This window comes from Cyprinodon variegatus, unplaced genomic scaffold (assembly GCF_000732505.1).
Source record: "Cyprinodon variegatus isolate N-32 unplaced genomic scaffold, C_variegatus-1.0 Scaffold48, whole genome shotgun sequence".
In the NCBI taxonomy this organism is placed as follows: Eukaryota; Metazoa; Chordata; class Actinopteri; order Cyprinodontiformes; family Cyprinodontidae; genus Cyprinodon; species Cyprinodon variegatus.
The window spans coordinates 1,324,367-1,349,054 of record NW_015150501.1 but is presented as its reverse complement, the minus strand read 5'-3'; the positions used below and the strand labels follow the sequence as shown (position 1 = coordinate 1,349,054).

The following is a 24,688-nucleotide window of genomic DNA, read 5'->3' as shown; positions in this document are numbered from 1 at the left end:
CTTAATATTGATTTGTTGTTTTGAATAAGAATTCAATTCAATTTAGTTTATTTATATAGCGCCAAATTCACAACACATGTCATCTCAAGGCACTTTACAATTTAACCAGATCATACAGTCAAATTGATTCAAAGTTTTCTATCTAAAGAAAACAAGTTGATTGCATCGACTCAATGACTCAAAACCAATACATCACATGACTTGTATCTGTTGTAAAGGATCTATATCTTTCTTTAAAATTCAGACTGTTCCTCTGTATTAGTCTGTCATTTAAAATATTTAAAAGTTTGTGTTTTTAATATCACAAAATGTACAAAAAAGTTAGGTAAGTTAAGAAAAGCTGTGTGAATGAACAATGTAGAAACACTGAGTTTGTTATTTCCTCTCTGGGTCAGATGAATCGCATATTTTGAGGATTTAATGCATGCTAATAGGTTTAACCGTCTGTCACTCCTCTGTTAATGCAACTCCTTTTGTTAATCCGGGGTCTAAATGTTACAGGAGTGACGTCACGGTGAAGAGAGACTTTGGGATGGAATCGACACTGCTGGAGTCAGAGGGGGACACTGAGGAAGACGAGGAGACCGACGGTACACTCACACTTCACGGTTTTCACACCTCGCCGTCTCATTCTGTGACGCACATGTTTCAATGAGTAAACGCTTAATTGCAGAAATGAACTCCGTCATGTCGGTTTTAGAAGACACATGTGGTGACAAATCCCTAATGAAAGCCTTGTGAAATGCAGATTATGAGGATAATGAGGACGAAGGAACAGGAGGAGGAGGCGCCCGCCCTGAAGGTGGCGAGGAAGGAGCATCTGGCTCGTGGCTACGCTGTGTTCTCCAGTGAAGCTCAGGCAGGACTCCACGGCCTGCAGCCGTCAGCGGGAAATAAGGGGGGGGGGTTGAAGTGACAGACTGAGTGTTAGTCTGGGAGGAAGAGGAGGGAGCATATGGACAGAGAGCGAGCGAGTGAGTGAGTGAGTGAGTGTGATGGGCAGATTGTTTTCTCTGTAAATATTTTCACATTCAATAAAGCTGTCAAAGTGTGAGAGCAAATTTGCAGCTCCCGTTGTCTTTTTTTTTTTTTTTTTGCCCCCCTTTGATTTTTTCAGTGACCCTGCATCTTCCTGACACACCAGTTCATCGTGCGCCCCCCCCTCCCACACTCTGCAGGAGTAACCCGATTAAATGAGCTGGAATCACATTTTCTCCTTAATCTTTCCTTTTCTTCTCTCTCTGGTGTCCTTGCTGCTTTTGTAAACACCACAAAGACTTTTTATTTTATTTCCTAACCTCTCACTTCCACAATTATCTCATGAATGTCATCCTTTGTAACCTTTTTTGTTTTGTTCCCTTTCCTCTGCGTCCATTTAATAAAAGAAATAAAACACAATTAGCATTTAAATCTCTTTCCTCCAGTCTGTTGCCCGCCTCTACATCGGTCTCTCTCCCCTCTCTCTTTCTCTAGCAGACTCTACATGTCTCAGTCACTAAGGCAACCGATGCTTTTTTTCCCTTCTTCCTCACTTGCTTTCTGTATCCCCCCCTCTCGTCTCCCTCTCTCATTCCCTCTCTCCGCTGCCAGAGGTAAGCATGATAACTGATATGTGTCTGAGTGCTTGTGTCCGACTCCCGGCGTGCCTGCGCTGTCTCCGGCTGACATTTCTTTGGCATTTCGACAGCAGTTTGTTGATAGAAGTTCCCTCTTTCTGCCCAAAGTGCCATAGTGAGTGTTGGCTCCGTGCACGCCGCTCGTAATGATGATTAATGTGCTGCGCTCAGGTGTAACTGTGTGAAGGGGAGAGCAGATCAGACAGTGAGTCTGTACTTTTTTTTTTGCATGCAGATGTGCAAACATGTGGAGTTTAACTGGGTGATAAATTTAGAATTCCCATGGGAAGGCTTTGTGAAGATTGTTTCTTTATCTTTTTTTAAAGGGAAAGTTGACTTTGAGTCTGTCTTCATGTTGTTTTTTTGTGTTTTATCTGATTTTTTTTAATGCTAGAAGTATATTAAAGGAAAAATCAGGACCCTCCTCCCTCCTTTCTTGCTTTTTCTATCTCTCTTACTCTCATGTCTTGCAGAGATGATCGGAGAAGAAGAGTCTCTGTGAACAGAGCGAAGCGATGGAGAGATGGTAAGGTTTCTCAGTATGGGGATGCAGATGCATAAAATGTCACTCTGATTGATGGCTGGCATGGGAATCGATGCCTGAGCTGCTGAGGTTGTGCGGGGTGCCTCTGGGCAACTGCTTCTCTCTGATAACTCCTCTGTCACTCCTCTTTCAGCTCCATCTCTCCTGTCGCACGACTCGCTGCCCTCATCTGCCTCCTCCTGGCTGCCCTGCTCACACAGCCCTCCACCTGTAACAGTGAAGAGGACAAGGAGCAGGTGGACTCCCTGTCTGTGCAGCTGTCTGTCAACTCCCAGGTCACGCCCACCCCGCTGTGGGCGGTGGTGTGGGGTCCCACACAGACTCTAGATGAGGATACCACCTACCACTTGCTATCCAGCCAGGAAACAGACCACCTGCACCCCAGCAGGAGCCAGCAGGAGGTCGACAGCGCTACCAACGGGGATTGGGTCGATCCGGATTCCAGCGTGCAGCCCCAGGCACCCTTGGAGTCCAGGAACCGGGAGGGACAGAAGGATGAAGGGACGGAAGCGGAGGAGACTGAACCGGAGGAAGGTGGGGATCAGGATGCTTGCATGAAGGCTTTCTAAATACAGCTGAACGAACAGAAATACACACACTTGTGCCAGGAGTCCTCCAGGGAATTAGCTGTCACCAGGGGTGAAGGCTGACACCCTCCTGTGTGCAGCCGGCTGTGTCTGTGCCTGGGAACGCCTAATAAAGTTCTCATCACTCACAGGGAGAATTTGGCCTGTGTCAAAGCTGCATAAAAAAACAAACAGGACGGCATTGGGTTGGTGTTATAGTTGGAGGCCAGAACCTTGCGCATCCAATTTCATGTCTCAGCTGGCTTTATTGATTTCTTCTGTTGTTCTGAATTCAATTACAGGTGTAACTCAATAAATCCGAACATTGTCAAAAAGTTCACTTATTCCAATAATCCAGCTAGTTTTATTTAGATCTATTACGCTCAGATTAGTTGATTTTAAGTGTTTATATTTGATAATTATGACGATTATGGTTCGCAGCTACTGAAAAGTTCAGTTTCTCAGAAAGGAGGAATATTGCTGTAGATTAATAAAAAAATATGATTTTCATTTGTTTAAGCGCTGTCAGGATATGGCTTTAATTTTTCTATTTCTGCATTAATCCTGGATGGTTTTTTTTGTTCTGTTTCTTTCATCCTCCTTTTAACAAGTGTTTGTACGGTTCAGTTTAGCTTGCTGGTCATTTAAGCTCAGTATCATCACAGTCTTTAATCCAGTTTTGTGTTTGGGAAGTTTCCCAAGTTCTGCTGAAAAATGAAAGTAGCATTAAAGTCAACACAGTGGATTCTTTGTTTCTTCTCTTCTCCTCCAGATGTTGGGACCTTGATTTGTATAAAAAATCTAACCTGACATTGTCTGGTTCAGGTGTATCTTGATGTATCAGCTGCACTTTGTTTTGTTAATCTCCCCCAAACTCTTGAACAGACTGTCCTTCAAAATCTGCATTAGGCTGCTTACCTTTTTTTTTTCCCTACCCCAGGTTTTCCTTCCACCTAACTTTCCATTAAAATATTTGGGTAAAGCTTTCTGCAAGCAGCAATGACACTTTGAGGCTTACCCTCTTTGTAGAGGATGTTTAATGGACTACATTGTGGCCTTAATGTAGCATTTCTTGATCAATTTATTATTTTTTTGAAAGTCACTTTGAAAAATGTAAGAAATCATCTTTACATTTCTTGATATAGTTTTAAGCTATGAATAATATATCCTGTTTTATATTCTGGATTTAATTTTACTAAAAAACTGTGTGTTTACTGCAGTGGACCCTCAGTTCTACGTCACCGTGACCATCTCTTCACTGCTCATCCTGACAGCTGTCATCATCACAGCCAAACTCTGGTAGGAGCCCGAACTCTCTCCTTTAAACTGCTCTGTGCATGAATACATGAATATAAAGCGATGAAACCCTCTCGGTGTGATTTGGACACCTGTCCCACAGCAGGACGGGGTTAACGTGTCCTGATTAAAACACCTCGGAAAGGTTTAATCAGACATGAAGGAACTTTCTGTTCTTGAGATTCAATCCGCGATCTTTATATGTTAGATCTTCTTCTAATCATTTCCATTCAAGCTTGAATGTATTGAGGTCAGTTGTAAAGTTGCTTAGTTCCTAAACTGGAGATTAGGAGGCCACTGAGGAGTTAGAAGATAACATTTATGAAATGAATAAAACATAACTGTGCTACTTAAAATGAAATGTCTTTTTTCAAGCTTTTATCCAGCTAATTGCAGGCATAATTGGAGTCCATTAATATATGAAAATGTCTTAAATGGACTAATCAGGCTTAGCTGAACTAGTTTTGAGTGGACAGATAAGAGATGGTTTGTTTTCAAGTGAAATAATTTTTAATTAATCAGATATTCAACCTTATAGTCAAGAGACAATGAGAGATAGAAGGTATTCATTCCTTTTAGAAGGTTAAAAACCACAAAATGTAATGAGTTTTACTGGGATCGTATGTGATAGGCCAACACACTAAACAGCATGATCACAAAGGTAAAATAGGGGCTTTTTATTTCCAAACCCAAAAATTGTAGCAGTGTTTTTTGTTTTTAGCTCTTGTTACCCCTAAATAAAAGAACAACCCACTTATATTAGTCCACTTGAGTGTGTAATTGAAAAAAATATTTTGTGTTTTGCAAAGGTCTCTTTTTTCAGGGAACATTATTAAACATAGCTGACAGGTCAGGGAGAAAGTTGTGGAGAAGTTTAAAGCAGTTTGATTGGAAATGATCAAAAAATGGATAGAGTGTGGAACAGCAGCAATGTAATATAGACCTGGGCCTCCAGCAATAATCAGAGAAGCAGCCTACAGGTCTGTGGAGGAGCTGCAGCTCAGGTATGAGAAGATATGCTGTCATAAACTGTATGTTCTACAAATAGTTTTTTTTCAGTGAATACACTGGAAAAATGATCTAGAAATAAGTAATAATGTCTTAAATGATGTGTATTTACCCTTGATTTGAATAGGTAAATGACATGATGGGGCAATGGAATTAATATTTTTTCTCTTAATATAAGAAGATTAGATAAAATGGACTTGGAATAAGACAATGCAGTTGTGTTTTCTTATTTTAAATCTAAATTGTCTTGTTCCATTGGCAAAAAGTATCTTTTATCTCCTCAATTCAAGAACACATGCACTTATTTTAAGAAAAAAATCACTTATCTAGATTCTGATTTTTTTGCAGTGTAGTGGCCTTTGTTTAAAGCTGTAGTTGATAGAAAGAATTTTGATTTGAAGTTTTCTAAAGCCTCTTAGGTGACACAATTAACCTATGCAGGAGGTTGATCTGGTCTTAGTCGGCCAGAGTCAAACCTTTTGGCCTAGTGAGTGGAGAGGGAAACTAACGCACTAAAAACATTAACATCAAAGTCTATTTTTCTTGAAATAAGTGTTTATTTCCTTGATTTAAGGAGTTAAGTGTAACAATTTGCCAATGAAATTAGTTAATTTATCTTCTTTCAAGTGCATAATTGTCTTATTATAAAGGCAAAAATAAACGACTAGCAGATAATTTTATCTTACTGCAAAAATTAAGGTCAGATACAGTATTTCATTAATTTTTTTTTACTTATTTTTATGTCAGTTTCTGCAGTGCATTATCATTAGAAAACACAGGGTTGGTAGCATCATGCTGTGGGGATCCTTTACTTCAGTCATGTCATCCTTGCTCAATCTCTCCATCAGTCTGGGAGTCATGCACTGGGAAACTTTAAAGACCCTGGTTTCTAGATCAAAGGTACATTTCTTCCAAATTTTCTCACTTTTGGGAAAAAGAAACAAGTTTTAAACCTTTCTTTCACCTCACAGCTCTGTGCAAGATTGATTGACATCACATAGAGACTCGTTAAAACACATTTCAGTGTGTAACAGGATAAAAACAAAAGTTTAAAGGGGAGGAATACTTTTTTAAGGCTGTGTTATGTTTCATATCCTCTGTGATGGAGCTACCAGCATGGAGACCCAAACAGCAGATGGCTAGAGTGTGGTTGTTGGTGAGGACGATGGTCCCATGCTGGTGTATGTTGTTTGTGTATCGTTGATGGTTACGTAATGGTTCCATGAACCCCCCCCCCCTCTCAAGTGAAAGCTGAGTAATTGCCTACTAATGACTTTATTAACAACACTTGTGCTCCTGAAAGTCACAGTCGGCACAGATGTGTCATTTAGAACCATTAGTGTTGCAATGATTAAACATTTGCTGCGATCATTAGGACGAGCAGAGGAGGGCTGAACAGCACTCTGATTGGCCGCCTCACCGCCTCGGACATTAGCATGGCCTCCACTTAGGCCTTCCTCGACAGGAGCCCACCTGCTGCTGAAGCTCTCAGGGCGTGTAGACATGGTGGTAAACAGGGGGTGGGTTAGCGGGAAGCGGGGGTCTGGGAAGGTACACACATGGCCGTTAGCTGGAAACGGGGAGTCATCTACGTGATGTAGTGAGCCACTCACACGCTTTGCTGATCAAACCAATAAGATTCCAGTTTATTTGACCACTGGGACCCTTTCTTCTCCCTCTCCTCACACTTCTACTCTCTCTGCTTTCACTTTATTACGCTTATCTGGGAAACTCACCCCATTATATCTTAATTTTTACATTTCCTCTTCCAATAATGTACCTTTCCTTTCCCCTCTTTATCCTTAGCTTTCCTCGCTCTTCTCCTCTGAGGGATTTTTTTTTTTTTTTCTTTGTCGGAGATACCTGTGTTCTCTCTTTTGCACAGTCGGCACTCTTATCTCCCCTCACCGCTCTCTTAGTTCTTCCAGTCTGGCTGAAGATTCACAGATAATCCTCCAGCTTGCCAGGAGCAGATACATGATTTGTCTGCTTTATTTCTTTTTCTCTCCCTGTTCCAGAGACCATCAGCACTGTTGTTCTGATAACTCACTTGCCCAAGCCCCCACCGCGTAGTCGTGCCATGCCACGCCGTGCTGGTGGATATAAAAAAAAAAAAAGAGTTGCATCAGAGAGAATTGAAGAGAGAAAAAGCAACAGAGCCCTCTCTATAGACTGGCTCGTGCTTCAGTGTCATAAATGTGTAAATAACACCATGTGTTAGATGGAGAGAAGAGCCGTGGAACGAACGGGGAGTGATGAGGGTGGGTGCAGATGGACCCAAATGATAGCCTATAGTGGAAATTGGCCATCGTCCAGTTCATTATGATTATAGAGGAACGGCATATGTGCTGAGTGTTTTTTTTCTTTCCTTCTTTTTTTCCCCCAGCACATAAAATTGCCACTGTGGATAATGTTATGAAGCGGGATGCTGAGTATGAAGCAAGGGAAGCTGTCTGCCAGAGGTGGACAGGTGTTTATGGTGGAAAAAATGAGGGTTCAGGATGGTTTTCATGGCTCTGAGAACAGCTTTGTTGTTGCTTAAAGTAGCCCGGTGACACCCCCTGCAAGGTCACGCAGAAAATATTCACACCCCTGGGACTTTTTCAGTTTTTTAAGGTGTATGTCTTTTATTAACTTTGTAGAGACGAGAATGTTTGCCCCTCTTAGCAAGACACTATCAGTTTAAGAACATTTTCAAATCCTCACTTTATTTTCTAATTAGATGCATGTGCGGGCTTTGACTAGGCCATCCCTATGCGGTGTTGTCAGTAAACCTTCTACTGCCATGTATTTACCTCCATCTGACCTGCTTCCCTGCTGAAGAAAAGCATCCCCCACAGCATGGGATTGCCACCACCATGCTTCACAGTAAGCCTGCTGTTTTCCTTTTTCAGTGTTGGTCAGTAGTTTCAGTTCTGGGTAGATCCACGTCCCTCACATGGCGTACGGCAAGCAGGATGTCTCATTGCTGTCTTTTAGCCATGGTTTTGTTGTAGAGTGTTGGAGTAGTAGTTGTCCTCTGCAAACTCCCCACCTGAGCAGTGGATCTCTGCAGCTCCTCTAAGGCTACCTTGGGGCTGTGGCTGATTTTCTCTTAACCTCTCTGATGATCCTCATGAGTTTGCAGTGGAGTTGTGCTTTTTTTCCATTTTTTAGAAGATTGATTGAATGTTGTTCTGTGAGGCGTTCACAGCTTGGTTTACTTTTTGGATTTTTCTATTTTATCCACCTGCTTTGGTTTTCTATCTTCATGCCTGACCTGTCTGCTGTGTTCTTTGTCTTTTTGATGCTGTCTGTTTTCTGACGCTTTAACAGTACAGCTGAGTTTATACTGAGATTAAAGTTTGCAGTTTACTGCTCAGTTATTGTAGCGATTCTGTTTGCTGGATTTTATTTGGGAGTCTCAGTGTAAGATGAGCTGAATAGAGTAAAATGTTTATAAAAATGTGTTTGTTCAGTAACCTGTGTGCGGTAATGTGTTAAGGTGATTAGTTTTTTGAGAGATAAATGTGTTTGGTTGCCACCTCAAGTTATTCTACTCGCACGACACCTCAGTGATACGTCAGGCCTCTGCTCGCTTCTTCACCTTGTTGCACACTTCTCACCTCACCCCTCCTGACTCCCCCCTCCCCCTGTAGCGCTGCCTCCCTCCCAGTACTGACAGTGTTTTAATGAGTTCGATGTTTTTCTCCTTGACGTTGGCAGGGTAATGTGCGCGCCGATGCTAAACGACTCAATGCTCCTGATGCTCCCTGACTTTGTTTCTTCCTCTTTTTGTCACCTCTCTCTTTCTCATGATCTGCTCTCATTTTTCAAAACTCCCAGCTCTTTGTTTCATTCCAATGATCTCCTCTTTTTCTTCTCCACAATCTCTTCTCATTTTTCCCAGTTACGATCGCAGCTGTTCCCAGCATCCGCCCCCGCTTTCCCGTGGCGTGGCCCCCCCTCTGTCCCTCGCGCTCCCCCGCTCCCTTGCTTCGGAGGAGAGCAGGCAGACGCTGCACAGCACCACCTCCTCCTTCAACGACAGGGAGAGGTAATGAGTCGCCCCGTCGGCCCCACACAGCCTGAGCGTTGCCGTGGCTAAAGTCCGTGAGTGCATGCACATCTGGGTTTTAGTTTGCTTCTGTTTTTGTGTTTCCAAGCTCCTTATCTTTGCATGTACTGTGAGGATGTGCATGGAGCGCAATTGGGCAGCAGCACTATTCTCTGTAGAACATTAAGGCCTGGGGTGTTGGTGCTGCTGTTAGATGTATCAGTGTTTCAAACTCCCTCTCCAGATGAGTCATCTGGCGCCTATGAAAAAGAAGCAGAGCCACCTTCCATGAAATGATGCTTTTGTTCAAGGGTGTTTTAACTTAATCTTAATCAGGATAATTATAGAGCCACTCTCTTGTGCTGCTTTTTGCTTCCTCCACCTCTTAGCTGTCCCCCTGTGATGCAGCTTTCCATCCACACCACCTTCAAGCCTTTTCCACTCAACATCTCCTCTTTTCTTTCCTTCTTTCTCTTCTTCCTTTTTTTTTTTTAAATCTCTTGCTGTGTCAGGATCCCGGTTGTGAACCTGTGAGGTGTTTTCCTCCATATGACAAACATTTCTACGAGGTTCCCGAGCCCCGACGCAAACAGGACCGGGGGCGAGCCCCGAGCTAAGTTTTATTTTCCTCTCCAACTGTGAAACAAATTCAGGGAACCAAGGTATCCAGCCATCACAAAAACACCCCGGCTTCCCTAAGGCCTGAGGAAAAAAAGGAAAAAAAAAATCCAAGCTCCTCTGACTCGCTCCCTTTCTCTACTTCCTTCCTGCTCAGTGTGAACGTTTTCTTTTCATGTGCATCACTGTGACCCTGTTTTTTCCACTGTTTGTACGGCCTCCGAGCTTTGCCAAGCTACCCAGCGGCTCTGCGCCTCAGCCTGCCGTGACTAATTCGCCAACAAGCAGTTTAACAGCCATGCAGCATCCTATTACCCCCACAACCCCTCTGAGATGGCCCTACCTGTGCTTCCTCAGTCGGCCATTCAGCTGCTTGCTATCAGCACCAATCCAACAGACTCTTCTTGCCGTGAAATGACAAGAATTCAGTCCTTTCCCTTAGCAGGCTTGTGAATGGTGTCAAAAAAAAAAAAAGCCATGCTCAGCATCTCTAAGAGTATTTCAGAAAGCTGTTCGGCGAGTCTGTAGCCAACAGGCAATGTGTTTAACATGTCACGCTCCAAAAACTGATGTTTATTCTCCCGCTTTTGGGTGCCTGAAATGCAAATGGTGGTGGTGGTGGGGGGGGTCCTCTTTCTGCAGATGTAGCTCAGTGTTTTCTCTTTTTTTTTTTTCCCCCCCTCATGATTTGTTTTTTTTAATTATCTGGCCGTTCACCTCTGTGTTAACCCTTCACAGGCACGCTGTGTTCCTGCTGGACTGTATTAGAAGTGTGTCATTAAACAGACTACTTCCAGAATATTCAGAATGGACAGTAAAATGTGCTGCTGGAGATCTATCCCCCCCCCATGGTTGGATGGTGCCTAACAAAGGAAAGATTTACATTTTCATGCAAACGAGTGGGCGACAGGGATCCTTACACTAATCTTGGTTAATGTTTTCTTTCTTCCCTGTTCCTGACAGCTTTGTGTCTCAATTTGGAAGGCAAAAACCTCCGTCATTATTAGCCGCTTTGAGGAATGTGGCACAAAACAGGCGGATCACATCCAAATATCCAATCAATCTGCATGTAATCATGTGACAGTTGCTTAGATCGTTTATAAATCGTCTATTTTACTATCAGTAAGTTTTCAAAGACACATTTCTGTTCCCTTTTTCTTAAGCAGCTTTGAGACGTGAATCCCAGTCTCCACTTCAGATATTGTACTGGTGGACTCATGGTAGCACTTCACATATCCAGTCTTGTGGTTGTTTGTAGCATTCCTGTAGAAATTCGGTCTTTCTGTTCTGTGTAACTCGAATAAAGACTCAACACTGGCATTTTAGCTCCATGTCTGTTTATTTCATTGTGTGTTGAATAAATTCCTGAGGGAGCTGTGCGATCCTCTATGTTTTATGGGAAGGATAAAGCTTTTTTTTTTTTTTAAATGCTCTGCATTTTTAATAGCTACACGTGTCTCCTAATCTTTCTCTCCCTGGAGGGAGTATTCAGTCCACTGCCTTGCATTGATGTTTAAACCTGTAGTCCTGGCATCATAATGTCCTGCGTGCGCCAATCATGTTTGTAACCAGTGAAAAGGAAAGGAGAATAATGTCTGAGACGCTCCTTATCTCCTCACCTCATATGGATTCCTCACGCTTTAGCAAGATTAAGAGGGTGCTAAGCAAGAATTTCCTCTGTGTATAGTTTTTCAAACTAATGTCAATAAAATCAGGGTGGGAACAGGAAGAGAAATGCCATTCGACTGTTTTGAGATTCTCCACCAGTCCTGCTGGTGCAGCTAGTGTTTACATCTCCTCAGGGCATTTTACTGATCAATCGGAGTAATGGATTGGCTGGGCTCCGCTGGGAGGTTTTAACAGCTGTATGACTTACACGCAGTGCCGTGCAGGAGTATCTCCCCCTCAACTTTTCAAAACTACTAACTTCAGAATATTTTTTATCAGGATTTTATGTGACAAAATGTAGAGCGTGGTGATGGTTGCTTTATAAGGAGGATGACAGGCTCACAGCTCAAAAGTGCAAACTGCATGTGGGAAAACTAACTGCAGATGACGAGTTTGTTAGATGAAAAGGGACATTTCCACAATAAAACATGGCGGTGGTAGTATTATGCTCTGGTCAGAAAATAACCACGAAGCTGTTCAGAACTGATGGCAACATAGGACCAAATTCTGGAGGAAAATCCATTAGAGGCTGCAAGAGACATTGTAGTGGGGCAGAGGGTCAGTTTTTTGGGTCACTGGATTTATTCTTTAAGGCAGTGATTCCCACCCGGGGGATACACGTACCACGAGTGGTCCGCGAATGCATTGCAAGGGGTACATTAAAATATTTTATTTCTTAGGTAGTGAACAAAAGTAGGGCTGGGATCTGTTCTGCTTTGTGAAGACCTAATTAAAAATTTAAACAAGCTTGTATCAACCAAAAAGCAAGTTTTTTTCTTTGAGTTCACCTTCAGCTGTGAGCCAGATCAAAACCAAGCAGAGGAACGGACTGGATGTAGTGGGTTTACTCAAAGGGCTGCCCAAAGTGGTACATAAGTCAAAAAAGGTTGGGAACCACTGCTTTAAGGAACCAGTAGCAGAAAAAAAAAGAAAACAGGAAAAAGATACTCATTTTCACATCAATACACAGGCATCTCATTCTGAAACTCGTAAGGCGCTAGTTCTTCTATACATCTCAATTTTATACCATCAGTTTCCTACTGCAAACCAGATTAAAATGAAAGTCTAAAACTTTCTTTTTAATGTGGCGAGTTTTGTTCTTTTGAAAATTGAAAAAGAACTTTATTGATCTCACTTTGGAGAAATTAACTCTCTGCATTGCAGTGTGGGGTTAAGGGTCTTGCTCAGGGACCCAGAGTGCAGGCTGTGGGGATCGAACCGGGTACTTGCAAACTTCTCAGAGCGCAAGCGCTCTGCTCTAACACTATGTCAAGACTCCCCTTTAACTGCGATTTTTAATTTATTGCAATAAAGATAATTTTGAGAGAATACTGGAAAATGATTTATTTCTCTTTGCTAAATTGGTTTATAAAACTAAATTCAAATTTTCATTGATTTAACCCCAAAGCACATACATGCTAGCGTTGTAGCTTAAAATTTAGCATTTTAATTGTTGTAAATATTAAGATGTCTACTTCTCTTTGTCTATTTACATAAAACGCTGGTAAACTAAAACGGCTACATTTATTTTCTCACCGGTTTATAATGGGGAACATTCAGTTAACAAAACAAGCTCATATCTAGAGCTATTCTGCAAAAAAAATATATGGGCCAAAGGTTTTGTTTTTTAAAGTCCAAAGACAGAAGAGGAACTCCAAATGTGTAAAATGCACAAACTTAGTGGAGTTTTGGTTGTAAAATAAAAATATACTAGAAATGCTGCTGCAATCTGTGACCACAACAAGCACAGAGGAGCGGGTCGTACGGTCAAACTCAATTCTCCAACAACTTCACTTTCACTCCAACACCTTGAGAGGTGTACAGCTGCTAGAAGTCACAGCTCCAATTCTGTGAACAGCAATGAAGCTCACCGCAGTGACTGAAATTAACACCTCTATTTATAGAGGTGAGGCAGGATGACTGAGGAAAGCGGGAATTTAGAAAGATGCAGGGTTAAATGGAACAAGATCATTTTCCCCGTCTAGTCGCCTGTCACTATCAGCGCTGGCCAGCTATTTGCCACCATTAATGTCCTGTAGGATTAGGGGAGGAGAGTTTAGAGGAAACAGAATCTAAAGCGGGAGAGATGGACAGGGCAGGCATGATGAAGGCAATCTTGATAGTGATGGAGGTATAAAGAAGAGTGGCAGGCAATTCAGACATTGAAATAGAGGCTCTGGATGAAACGTACTCGTATAAAATACAAATGCGCTTGCTGTATGTGTGTCTGCAGGCAGGTTTGGTGCACAGGGGTAGCCTGGGCTGTATAATGCATTAATCCCTTTGGGGACATGCCCTAATTAATGACTTGACCTCCTAACGTGTAGCCCCCTTCTGCGAGTTAACATTTAGTAGTGATCCCTCCAGAGATGCACTCTGAAGTACATTTAATAAAAGAAGTGACATTAATAAGACAGCCGACATAAAAAGTGAGCTTTTTTTTCTTTATTTTTCCAACAACTTATATTCTGATTTTATACAAGTTTTAACCCAGCCGAGAAAAAAAACAAAAAAACAAAAATCAACTGAAAACAAATCAAAACAAAAAGATAAAAACATACACTTTAGATACACTGATCCTGTTTCTGGTCAAAGGCAACTGATTCCTACTGCAGACCACTCTGTCCTCGTGTATAACAAGTGCTTTTATTTACACTGAGAGTCTGTGCAGAGGTGGACGCCACACCTGCTTTGTTCATCCTCCAGGTGTTTATTTCTGAATCCGGTTGATTCATCGATCAAATTTCCAGTGAAAATGTGTGTTTGTTCTGCAGACGTGGATCTCCAAGAAGATTGGCTTGAGTCGTTTTCTAAGTATCTGGCCGTCTGTCAGTGTGCCGATGAGTCTATAAATTAGCGAGCGTCCATCAGTGCGGCTGTCCTCACGTCTCCTCCTCAGTTGGACTTGGACCAGATCTTTCCACTCCCACGCAGTCTGTTTGGGACACAGCCAATTATAAAAAACACTAAATTGATGCTTTGTTTAAGATTTATTTATATAATTATGCTTTTAATTTCCCCCTGTGGAACGTGAAAACACGTAAAAGTAAAAGTTATGTGGCTATTTTATGCCTCCAAGGAATGAGGAGAAATTATCCACATAAGTGTTGCATCCTGCATGCAAAGATCTTTAAATATTTCACATTGATATTTAAAATGCTTTAACTGGAATAGATCCGAGGGGATTTTCTGTTTCAGCAAATGAATGTGACATTTGGCTAATAAAATGTTTCTAATTATAACTAAATGATGAATGTAATCATTTTACAAAGCCCAAATAAAGAAGGTGTGTCAATAGATATTTAAAATTGAGGATTGAGGTTAAGCTATCATTAATTTGGATTTGAACACATGGAGTGGATCTCCCTCTGAATGAAGCACTGCAGTGAATGATGAAAATATCATAACAGCAAAACATAAACAGCACTTGAAGCATCTTGGTTGATCACCAGAGGGAGAAATGGCTCTTTCAGGAAGTGAGCACGCAGGCCGTTTGTGTATCCACTGACATTTTACAATTCAGGACAGATGTGAAATTAGCCATCGGTAATACGGCCGGATGGAGCCAGAGCAGGAGAAGGGATTTATTGAGCAGGGTTATGGGAGTACTGCAGAACACTGGTGAGTATCTGATAATAAAAGTACTTCTTGCAGACACACTCATACCGTTTATCTGCAGCTCTCTTTTTAATGTTTTTTAAAGAAAATGAAACAGCTTTTGGAATTTAGTTTTGCTCCCTGCAATAGAAATAAACCAGTAGCTTCAGTTTAGTGCTTGTTAGGGTCTTAATCATCTGCTGTGCTTATAATTTAATGAAGACAGAGGCATATAAAATTAAATAAACAAACTAAAATAAGAGGCATTTGATGGAAAAATCTGCCACATGCTGCTTTTTGTTCCAGTTTTCTGACATTATGTTTCTCGTTTCAAAATGAAATAAATAAAAACATAAAACCCAACTAGTAAGCGCTGAATGAAACATCACGTTAGTGAGACGTTCTACAAGGCCGCTCATGTTCCATTTGTGTAGCCTTGAAAAGAAAAAAAAGGATTTTCTATCCAAACATCTGCTAGTTAAAGCCGAACCGAACCCAGAGAGGCTCGTTTCTGTGGAAGCCATTAGGCTGAAATGTTTATGTAAAAAAAAAAACAACAAACAAAAGTGGAGGTAGCAGCACTCACCCTTTCACCTTTGAAGCCTTTTTGCCTGGCTGTCGGGGTTCCTGAGAGGAGGCGGGGTCCCGTGGCTCAGCCGGCTGGTCTCCATCTGGATTGGACGCTGCGCCGGCAGGGGCGGGGCCTGAGGATGGAGATGCAGCGCTCGCCTTTAACGTTTTTTGTAGGTTTGAGACCTGATGAGAAAGACAAAACGGAAGAATGGTTATTCATTTTCAAGTTTTTAAAAACTCAATGGTGAATGCACAAAATCCACGCTGCTCCTTGGTCTTTATATAGCCCTCTGAAGTGTTTTTATATATTTTGGCTGTCGTTTGGATTGATATTGATTTACAATGTAAGACACCAAAGTTAAATTATTTTTGTCAACACATACTTAATGAATAAAGCTGATTATAAATATATAGAAAAACACATTTTTCAACTGTAAAGTATTTTGGGAGATATGTGATGCTATTGGCCAACGTCTCCTCTAAATGCCCTGAGAATCTTGTATAGCATAATCTCTAGAGCATCACGTTTTTTATACTCCAATTTCTAAACTCTTAAAAAAAAAAAAAAAACTCTTAAGAACTTTAATCTGTGACAGTAATAACTACATAAATACACAACAATCAGCTCTGTGTGACATCTTAAGAGTCAGTGTCTTCTACGCAGATACATCTGACTCTAACTTTAACATTGATTGAATCGCTGCTTCAGACCAAGAAGACTTTGTCCTCGAACAGCATAAAAGCTGCTCGCCAACAGCCTGACAAACACCCACTGTCTCAGGTATTTCATCTGAGGCAAATTTCTCCCTCTTTAGAAGCTGATTTCTGATGGAAGTGGGTCTAGATTTTTGTAGTGCCAGCATATAAGTTTTTGCTCTTTACAATTTGCTGTATATGATCATTAAACAATGTTGGATTAACTGAATTCAAAACCTAAAAATGTGTATTTTTGTAGCTGGAGTCTGTGTGGAATATTACTGTATAAAAAATACTGTGAAAAATAAAACTCAGAGGCAGAGATCAGCAGTGACAGATGATGAAGCGAACACTATTCTGAAAGCGTACAATTGGGATTTTATGAACTTACCTAGAAGGGAAACACATTTAAAATGATTCACTTGGTCTGTATATGCTGCTTCACAACAGTGAAAAACAGTGATAATACAACTACCATATAGATGCATGTTTACTATACGAACCCTGATATAAAGCTTCCTACAAGGAAACCACCTCCATCCGAACAAGAACCAACCAACATCACCTTCTAATTCACTTTATGGTTAAAAATAAAGGACTATTTTTCTTCAGCTCATGCTGGAGGCTTTCCTAACATAAATAGCTATATTTTACTGCCTATAAACAAGTAAAGTTACTTGTGTGGGGAGTGAAGTGGGTCATTTAAACACTTTTACCCTGGAGATGCAAACATAAAAAATCATACAGCTCATTTTTCAAAAATAATGCAGCTCATTTTTCAAAAAGGAGTAAATAGGAAAGAATGTCCAGTGTCTCAACCTTCAAATAGGTTTCCTGTCAGGATTTCAATGCATTAAGCTTTAAATCAATTCTGACCAGTTTCTCTATCCCTAAAGAAAAGAATCCCAACAGCTTGATTCTGCCACATTTCTGCTTCATCATAAGAAAATATTCAGTGTCAAAGCTCTTAGTTTTCCAAACAAGCAGGGTTTTAAATGGCAGCAAAAACTTTATATAATCTCAGTTTATATAAAGCAAAATGAAAACAGTGTATTTCTCCTTTTAATTTCAAAATCATGCAGAACATTGTATTAATCCACTACATAAAGGCCTGGATATAATACAATGCTTGTAGCTTTAAACATGTAAGAAAAAAGAAATAGATCATTGATTCCATTATTTTTGCTAGACATCCACCATGCATTGAATGTTAAAGCAGCACCTAGAATTTATACTAGACTGGTGTGTCAGTATCCGTGTTTGACTGACAGGAGGTGGCTGTCAGCCTGCAGTGTTTGTGTCAGACCTTAAGGAACAACAGGAAAAATGCAAATAGTCAAAATCATTAAAATAAATGTGAAGGCTGAGAGTAAACCATCCAGAAAAAAAATCAATTATGTATATCCCGCTGTATTTTCTTATGTAGAGTAGAACATCCTGTTTTTCATTATGAATAAACACTAGGTCCCATTACTTGGACTGGATGTGGAACAGAAAGGGATCGGGCAGCCAGTATAAACTGGGAGCGGATTATCAAAGCTAGCAGATGGGGGGGGAACAGAGATAAGCAGCCATGAGGAAAGTGAAATAACAAAGAGAGCCAAGAGCAAATTATAAATGTTGAAGAAGAAAGAGACATTTATTCACCCTAACCCTGGAGAGAAAACAACAGAACTGCAGGGCGATGAACGACTAACCTCTGTTTCTACTTGGACTTTGACCTTTAGTTGGTTCTCTCTGTACTGGTTTGCCCTTGAGACCTGCTCTTCAATACCACACAGAACTGCCTCACAGCCAGTACACCTGAGGAGAAGAAGAAAGGAGGTAAACTGAGTCAGAAGACAGGAAAAAGAAATTAACGGTTTGGAGGGATATATATATAGTTGATACCAACCACTCCTGCAGTGTGTTGATTATGTTTGGAAGCTCATTGGGCCCAAGATCACGGCCTACGCTGCAGTCCACTTCCACCTGCTGGTTCCTCTGGTCCAGCTTGCCCTGGATGATGTCGCAGTAAACAGCCTCAATCAACAGGTCTTCCAACTCCCGCACATTCTTTAGCTCAAGCTGCTGAAGGAGCAGTGAGTAAGGGAGGCACTGTGGGAAAACAAAACAAAGACATAAAACAGTTTAAACCTTCATATTCTCAACTAGGTAAACCAGCAGCAACTTTGATTGTACATAATTGGTTTACAGAAGAAAAAAAAAAGGGTAAAAATGCTTGTTTGCTTAAATATTATTGCTGGAGGAAGATGAAACGACTAAATTTTCACAATTCTCTTATTGGTAATTAAAGAGATTTCAAGGCAGCATACAGAGGAAGCAGTGACACAAAACAGGGGGAAGGAGTGAGAGGAGTGATGTTAATGGAAAGGGAGAGAGCTAAAGGGGTAAAAAGGACTGTGTTAGTGAGGATAATGAATCAATTATTTAACAGGAACCAAGATAGAAAAGGGCATAAATGAAGGTGCAGCGTAGCTGAAAAGTCCAAAGAAGAGATGATTTCCAACATAGTTCCTTCTAAAGTTTATAATAAGATTTAGAAGCAGCCCCAACGAAGAGCCTTAAGATTAGGAAGAAACCTTAGAGCCTATCTGTCTATTTGCTTCTAATTCAGCTAATGTAAACACAGCTACAGGTTACAATCAAAGGCAACCTTACATTAACTTCAAACGAATTGATTATCAGTCAGAATAAAACAGAGAAGCCATATTTAAAAGAAGAATTGTCAATATATTATTGATATAAGAGCTCACTATTTAGAGCCTGCAGCAATGCGGTAGCTGAATAAAATTTATTTTCCATTCTTGAAATGTGAGGGGGGTTAATCAATACTAACTTATGGTTTATCTTTAACGCTAAATGTAAAAGAAGAAAAAAAATAATGAACCTTAAGGTTGGAAGCTAAGCTGATGATTGACAGATGGCGCAGTTTGTTTCTCTGTGCCGGGGTCAGCTCTGGAAGGGAAGCTGCTCTCTCTACAACAGAGAAGAAAACAAGACAATGAATGACACAAACACACACTGTTGAGAATCACACCATAGCAACATCCTGGTACAACAAACTCTCACTGGTCATTTTGTTATGCTACGTTCAAACCGAACAATATTTGAGCAGCAAAGAGGCATCTGCTGCTTCGTTTTTGATGCTTGTCCACATTAGGTCAGACACACGTACAGATGCGTCTGATGCTTGTGCCGCTCCTGTGTTTAATGGCAGAGAGCGGCTTTGCTATATTAGCTGTGATAAGTGGGTAAAATGTAGTTTTAATATGTTTTTAAGTGAGAAAGTCCACCTCAAAACATCTTTGCAGTCAGTCCATCAAGATTTCAATCCTGCCTTAAATGTTATTTTGTCTTTGGAGCCGCACAGACCACCACATACGGGCAGCGCACTGTCACTGGGACTCCCCTGCAGCAGCTCTGATTGGTTGTTGTGAGGCGTCGAACAGCAAAAGTTACATTTTTCCAAGTCCAGTATCTGCTGCTTGTGAAGCTCGTTGGGCGCCTCAGATGCTAAAAAGCTCATGAGATGCTGCTTCAGCTGTTCAAATGCTTCAAGATGCGCTGCTCCTGCTGCTTGAAATGCACTGCAGGACCTTTTAATGCACGGCAACCATTGACTTTGCATGTAAACCAGCTGCTTCTGCTGCTCAAATCACATTCAGTTTGAACGTAGCATTAGGTACATACGTTTCATTGCTTATTGTTACAGGAAACCAATAAAGAGCAAAAAATTCAACACATCTAGGCATATAGTAATAGGTAAAATTATTTTCTAAAGTTCAAAGTGAGCATGAGAATAAGGAAGAAAAGGATTTTGTTATGGCTAGATAAGCACAGGACATGAAACCTAGAAGCAGATAGGCTACAGCTGCAGAGGAACACATCAGGTGCCCCTCCTTTCAGCGCCACAAAAAAAGATAGTGGGCCAACAATCAAACAGGATCACCAAAATTGATCGATAATAGATTGAAAAAAAGTCACCTGATCTAAATATTCAAATAGTCTGATCAAAATTTAAACAACATGAAAAGGTTGAAATTCTGTTTTCTGTATCAATACTTCAGGCTGCTGATGGTGCTATAATGTGGGACCCTTTCTACCAATGAATCTTAGGCTACGTTCACATCGCAGCATGAAGTGACCCAAATCCGATTTTTTGCCCATATGCAACCTGTATCTGATCTTTCCATGGCAGTCTGAACAACACAGATCTGATTTTTTCCAATGCGACCCAGGCCACATGACTATGTGGTCCTAACTCTGATACAAATCTGAGAGCAAGATTGTATTCATCCAACCTGAACATCATTAATAATCAATAAAGGTCACTATTCTGCCTCTTGCTACGCATGGCGGACAATAATATGGAGATCAGTCTTTTTTTTTTTTAACCACCTTGATAACATTGTGTTTTTAAGGTTGGGAAAGATCACTAGATGTGCTCCAGCACTACCATACTTCCATGTGACGTCATTGTGTTGTCTACTGCGCATGTGGGACACTTAAGCTGTATGAATGCAGTTCACACAGGAGATCACTTACAAGTCGCATATATTTGGAAATATGAACAGCAACAGAAAAAATATCGGAATTGAGCATTAAGGCCTGCAGTGTGAACGTAGGGCTATGTCTAAACCCACAAAATGTCTTAGAACTGCTGCTGACCATGGTCAGCCCTTTGTGACTATAGAGTATCCATCTGATGATGGCCACTTCAAGCAGTGGTTAAAAGTTAAAATCATCTCAAACTGGATTCTTGTCTCAAGAATCAACAGATCTCAATACAGGAACACCTCCCTTCTGAGGATTTATAGAATAAGAGATTCATGTTATATTTACAACATACACAGCAGCTGAGTTACACCTCAAAGGCATGTTTCTGAAAGCTTCTTGAACAGTTGCAATAAAGAATTGAGGTAGCATTAAAGACAAAGAGAAGTCTAACCTGGACAGCCATAAAGAAGCCAGAGGGTGTAGTTCTTAAAGTCAAGCTTTGACTATCACTCTTTAAAGGTCAGTCAAAGCACTATTTAAATGTGAAAGGCATTTAAAACCTGGTACCAAAGCTATGCCCTGTGCATTAGCATTTATGGGTGATTTCTTTTTAGAATTTCCGGTTTGGAAGAGGTCACTGAACTGAGTCAGGGTTATCTATTAAATAGTCCACTGGAACATTTCACATTCACCATCAAAATGTAATCTTAAATTTTATTTCTCAACATTTTTATAAATGTATGAATAGAAGAGACTCTAAGGTTGTTTACATTGATTTCTTTTTCGTAGAACTTGCATTTTGTAAAATAGAGCAACCTAAGTGTCAGCCCTTATAAACTAAACCCCCCCCAGGCAGGTGCCATTTTTAATTTGAAGACAGCTGCTAAGTTGGTCTCAACAGAAGAGATTCACCATCTAGAAAGGTAAAAATAGCTTTTTTGCAAACAAACTCCTATAAGAATGACATGGAAGGGCGTAAAGCACAAGAGTTAAACAACAAGTCTGCTGAAACACATTCAGCCTCTATGTTATTTTTCTTTCTCCAAGCGCAAAAGAACCACACACCTGTTAAACACACCCAGTGGTCCTTCTGATATTTTCTAAAACACCTTAAATAAACTGGCTATAGCTATCTTTAGGTCATATTCCCGCAGTCACAGCATCTATACTGAAGAATGTTGTTATGATCTGAAAGAGCTTAGGTTTAATTTGATGGTTAGATAAAAATTGATTTTAGTGTTTCCAACCAGCCAATAAAGCCAGATTCCATCATTTGTCTAATTTTCTAAACAATAAAAAATAACAGAAACTGTGCATAACTTTGAGTTCTAGCATTATGCAGGCCAATGTTGGTCTTTTAGGCAGTCAAGAGCTGAGAGACAGTTTGGAGCAAGCCTGACTCCAGTGACCGTCTCTCCTGCAGACTTGCTCCCCTGAGAAAAGAACTCAAACTCTCCCGAGACAAAGGTTCTGACAGCTCCACTATGCAGCCTCATGAAAGTGAAATTACTTCCTTACGACGTGACCCAGAAGGCGGGGGCATCAAAGTAGGCTATCCCATCGGATCATTTTCATTTTGAACATTCAATTAGACATATTTATTAAGATTTCACTTCTTGCTATAATTCTTTGTGAAGATGACACATTAAGTTCCATGAGATAAGATTAGCCGTCCATGTGTACCAGCCTTGCTGTAACAGACAATTATCTGATAATAGGAACACTTTCGTGAAGAAATGAAAGTGTGCCAATTATTATACAGTTAATAAACTACCACCAGGTCTTAATGTGAGAGATTCCAAAATCTCCACATTAAATTGGCTGCCTTGAAACACAGTGAAACACAGCTCAATAAAAGCATTGCAGGACTACTCTATTACTTATTTACATAGTGCTGCCACTGCGGTACCTTTGTAGTCACAGTAGGTTCCATAGGCAAAGAGGTTCAGCAGCTGATACACTGGTGCATGAGGGCCATTCTCCAGCTGTGGGTCACAAGGAAGATAAAGAAGAAAATGATGTGGAAGCATACAAGAGATGATGAGAACTATGCAACTGCATTTGAGATAAGTATTATATAAGCATAGTGAGCAGGTCTGGCAGGGGGTCTGTGGAAGTGAAAAGGACTCAGAAAAATAAAATTTTCCATTTTTAAAAACATTCAGCTCAGAACAAAGAGGATTAGATTATTATGGAAGGCAAAATTTGTCCCCGGTGAGCTTCTGATTCAGAGCAGATGTAAGATCTCTGCTCAAAACATACCCATACTGTTACCCAACCGCTGACCAGACTCGAAAAGGAATTTGAATAAAAAGTTGTTTTTCCCTCTCAGAAACTATCCCGGAGTGTCTTAGATTCCCTCCATGCATGGCAATTGCTTTTCTGCTGCTTGTTTAAGTTTGACTCGATGTTTACTTTAAACCCAAAATGCAAATGTGTCTCACAGAAAGTATTGAACTACTATAATTGTATCATAGAGCTGATGAATATAAAGTATGTACTAAGTTAAAATGAAGCAAGTAGTCTGTCTGACAACACAGGCAGAAAATTACATAAAAGACAAAACCCTCTAAAGGAAACCATGTCTTTGTTTGGCTGGAAGAAAAGCAGAAGAAAATCTACAGACGGAACAGTATTATCTCAAATCTAGACTTTTTTAGTCTCTCATCAACAGCCATTTTAACACATTTTTTCATTTCTAATGGTACATTCCTAAATTAACTTTAAGACATGAAGCTTTAGAGACATATATAAGAATAAAGTAATACATTTAAAGGAGGAACAGCACACTTGTCTTGTGACAACACATTTACCCAGAATAATTTCTTTTTTTTAATAAACTGCCAACATCATCTCTCCTTTTCATTTGACTGTCTCAATAATAATTTCACAGTAGGCATTTTTGAATTCAGTCTATTTTTGTAGTACAATACATGTAATTTATATGTAATAAACATTTTGTTGCACATTTTAAGATGCATCCTCAGACATTTAATTTAACAATGCTGTCTTCAATTTTCCGCAGTGATGCTTGTCCTCCATTTTACCAGCATGTCATCACATTACAGTCATTCACTGAGAGAAGACAAACACAAATTTATTGTTTAGCTCATAAAAAAACACCCCAGAATCTTAGCCAATTATACAACAGGTCTGTTTTGTTTTTTATTTTCTTCATTCCGTCCTGGACTCATCTGTTTACTCTGTTGAAATGTCCCTGTGTAACCAAAGTACCCTCACCAATGTCCACTTCTAGCAATTCACTGCATTAAATTACCTGGTAATTAAGCTGACTCTAATCATTAAACTCCAAAAATTAACAACAAAAAAATACTTTACACCTAAAGTGCCTTGCAAAAGTGTTAATTCCAGGTTAATGATTACAACCTATATAACTGTGATTTGGAAGGGGGGTTAACAAATACCCCATTTACACTACCCTTGAAAAACTGTGCCGAGCTCAGTAACTGAGATAACTTATCGTGTGTAAATGGAAAGCAAACTGAACTGAACCGAACTAGACACAACAGAACCGAGATAACTGCAGACCAGTTCCAGCGGTGGGCTCGGCTCGGTTTTTCCCTTCAACTCTGTCTGGCTGCACATCCCAATTCACACTCCATTCCAGTAGTTGGTGGTAATGCCCCTCCGGAAGTTGCTTGCCAACCAACACAAAACAGAAGAAGAACAACTATAAACAACTATAAACAACTATAAACATCCATGAAAGGTTGCCGTCTTCGCCTGAACCTACGCAAACACCGAAGCAGACACCCTGTCTACTTTTAAGACTAGGCTTAAAACTTTCCTTTTTGATAAAGCTTATAGTTAGGGTGGCTCAGGTTATCCTGAGCTATCTCTATAGTTATGCTGCTATAGGCTTAGACTTTTGGAGGACATAGGGACCCCCATTTCATCATTCTGCTACATTCTCTCTCTGTTCTCCTATTCTGCAGAATCTGGCTGTGAC

The 24,688-nt window shown here is 40.5% G+C and overlaps 3 protein-coding genes across 4 annotated transcripts in view; 2 read left to right on the top strand and 1 right to left on the bottom strand.

Annotated features, from left to right (window-relative positions):
* LOC107082243 (pre-mRNA-splicing factor PRP46-like) overlaps positions 1–1,010 on the top strand; it is a 16,924-nt gene extending 15,914 nt beyond the window's left edge. Inside the window, exons 12-13 of the mRNA XM_015370818.1 lie at positions 502–590; positions 749–1,010. Coding sequence (XP_015226304.1) covers positions 502–590; positions 749–852 — 193 coding nt within the window. The 3' untranslated portion in view covers positions 853–1,010. The remainder of the gene's footprint in view (positions 1–501; positions 591–748) is intronic.
* A 552-nt stretch (positions 1,011–1,562) lies between these two features.
* LOC107082244 (PILR alpha-associated neural protein-like) lies at positions 1,563–10,997 on the top strand. Of its 2 annotated transcripts, none has more exons than XM_015370820.1 (6): positions 1,563–1,592; positions 2,090–2,142; positions 2,294–2,694; positions 3,947–4,025; positions 8,920–9,066; positions 9,579–10,997. In XM_015370820.1, the coding sequence occupies exons 2-6, from the start codon at positions 2,132–2,134 to the stop codon at positions 9,598–9,600; spliced, it is 660 nt and encodes a 219-aa protein (XP_015226306.1). In that variant the 5' UTR covers positions 1,563–1,592; positions 2,090–2,131; the 3' UTR covers positions 9,601–10,997. The 2 variants fall into 2 exon arrangements, with proteins under 2 accessions (XP_015226306.1, XP_015226305.1); XM_015370819.1 differs by lacking the exon at positions 1,563–1,592 and adding an exon at positions 1,741–1,821.
* A 2,800-nt stretch (positions 10,998–13,797) lies between these two features.
* cops7a (COP9 signalosome subunit 7A) overlaps positions 13,798–24,688 on the bottom strand; it is a 20,004-nt gene continuing 9,113 nt past the window's right edge. Inside the window, exons 3-8 of the mRNA XM_015370692.1 lie at positions 22,628–22,703; positions 19,109–19,197; positions 18,113–18,315; positions 17,916–18,021; positions 15,536–15,705; positions 13,798–14,287 (exon numbers count right to left, since the gene is read on the bottom strand). Coding sequence (XP_015226178.1) covers positions 14,248–14,287; positions 15,536–15,705; positions 17,916–18,021; positions 18,113–18,315; positions 19,109–19,197; positions 22,628–22,703 — 684 coding nt within the window. The 3' untranslated portion in view covers positions 13,798–14,247. The remainder of the gene's footprint in view (positions 14,288–15,535; positions 15,706–17,915; positions 18,022–18,112; positions 18,316–19,108; positions 19,198–22,627; positions 22,704–24,688) is intronic.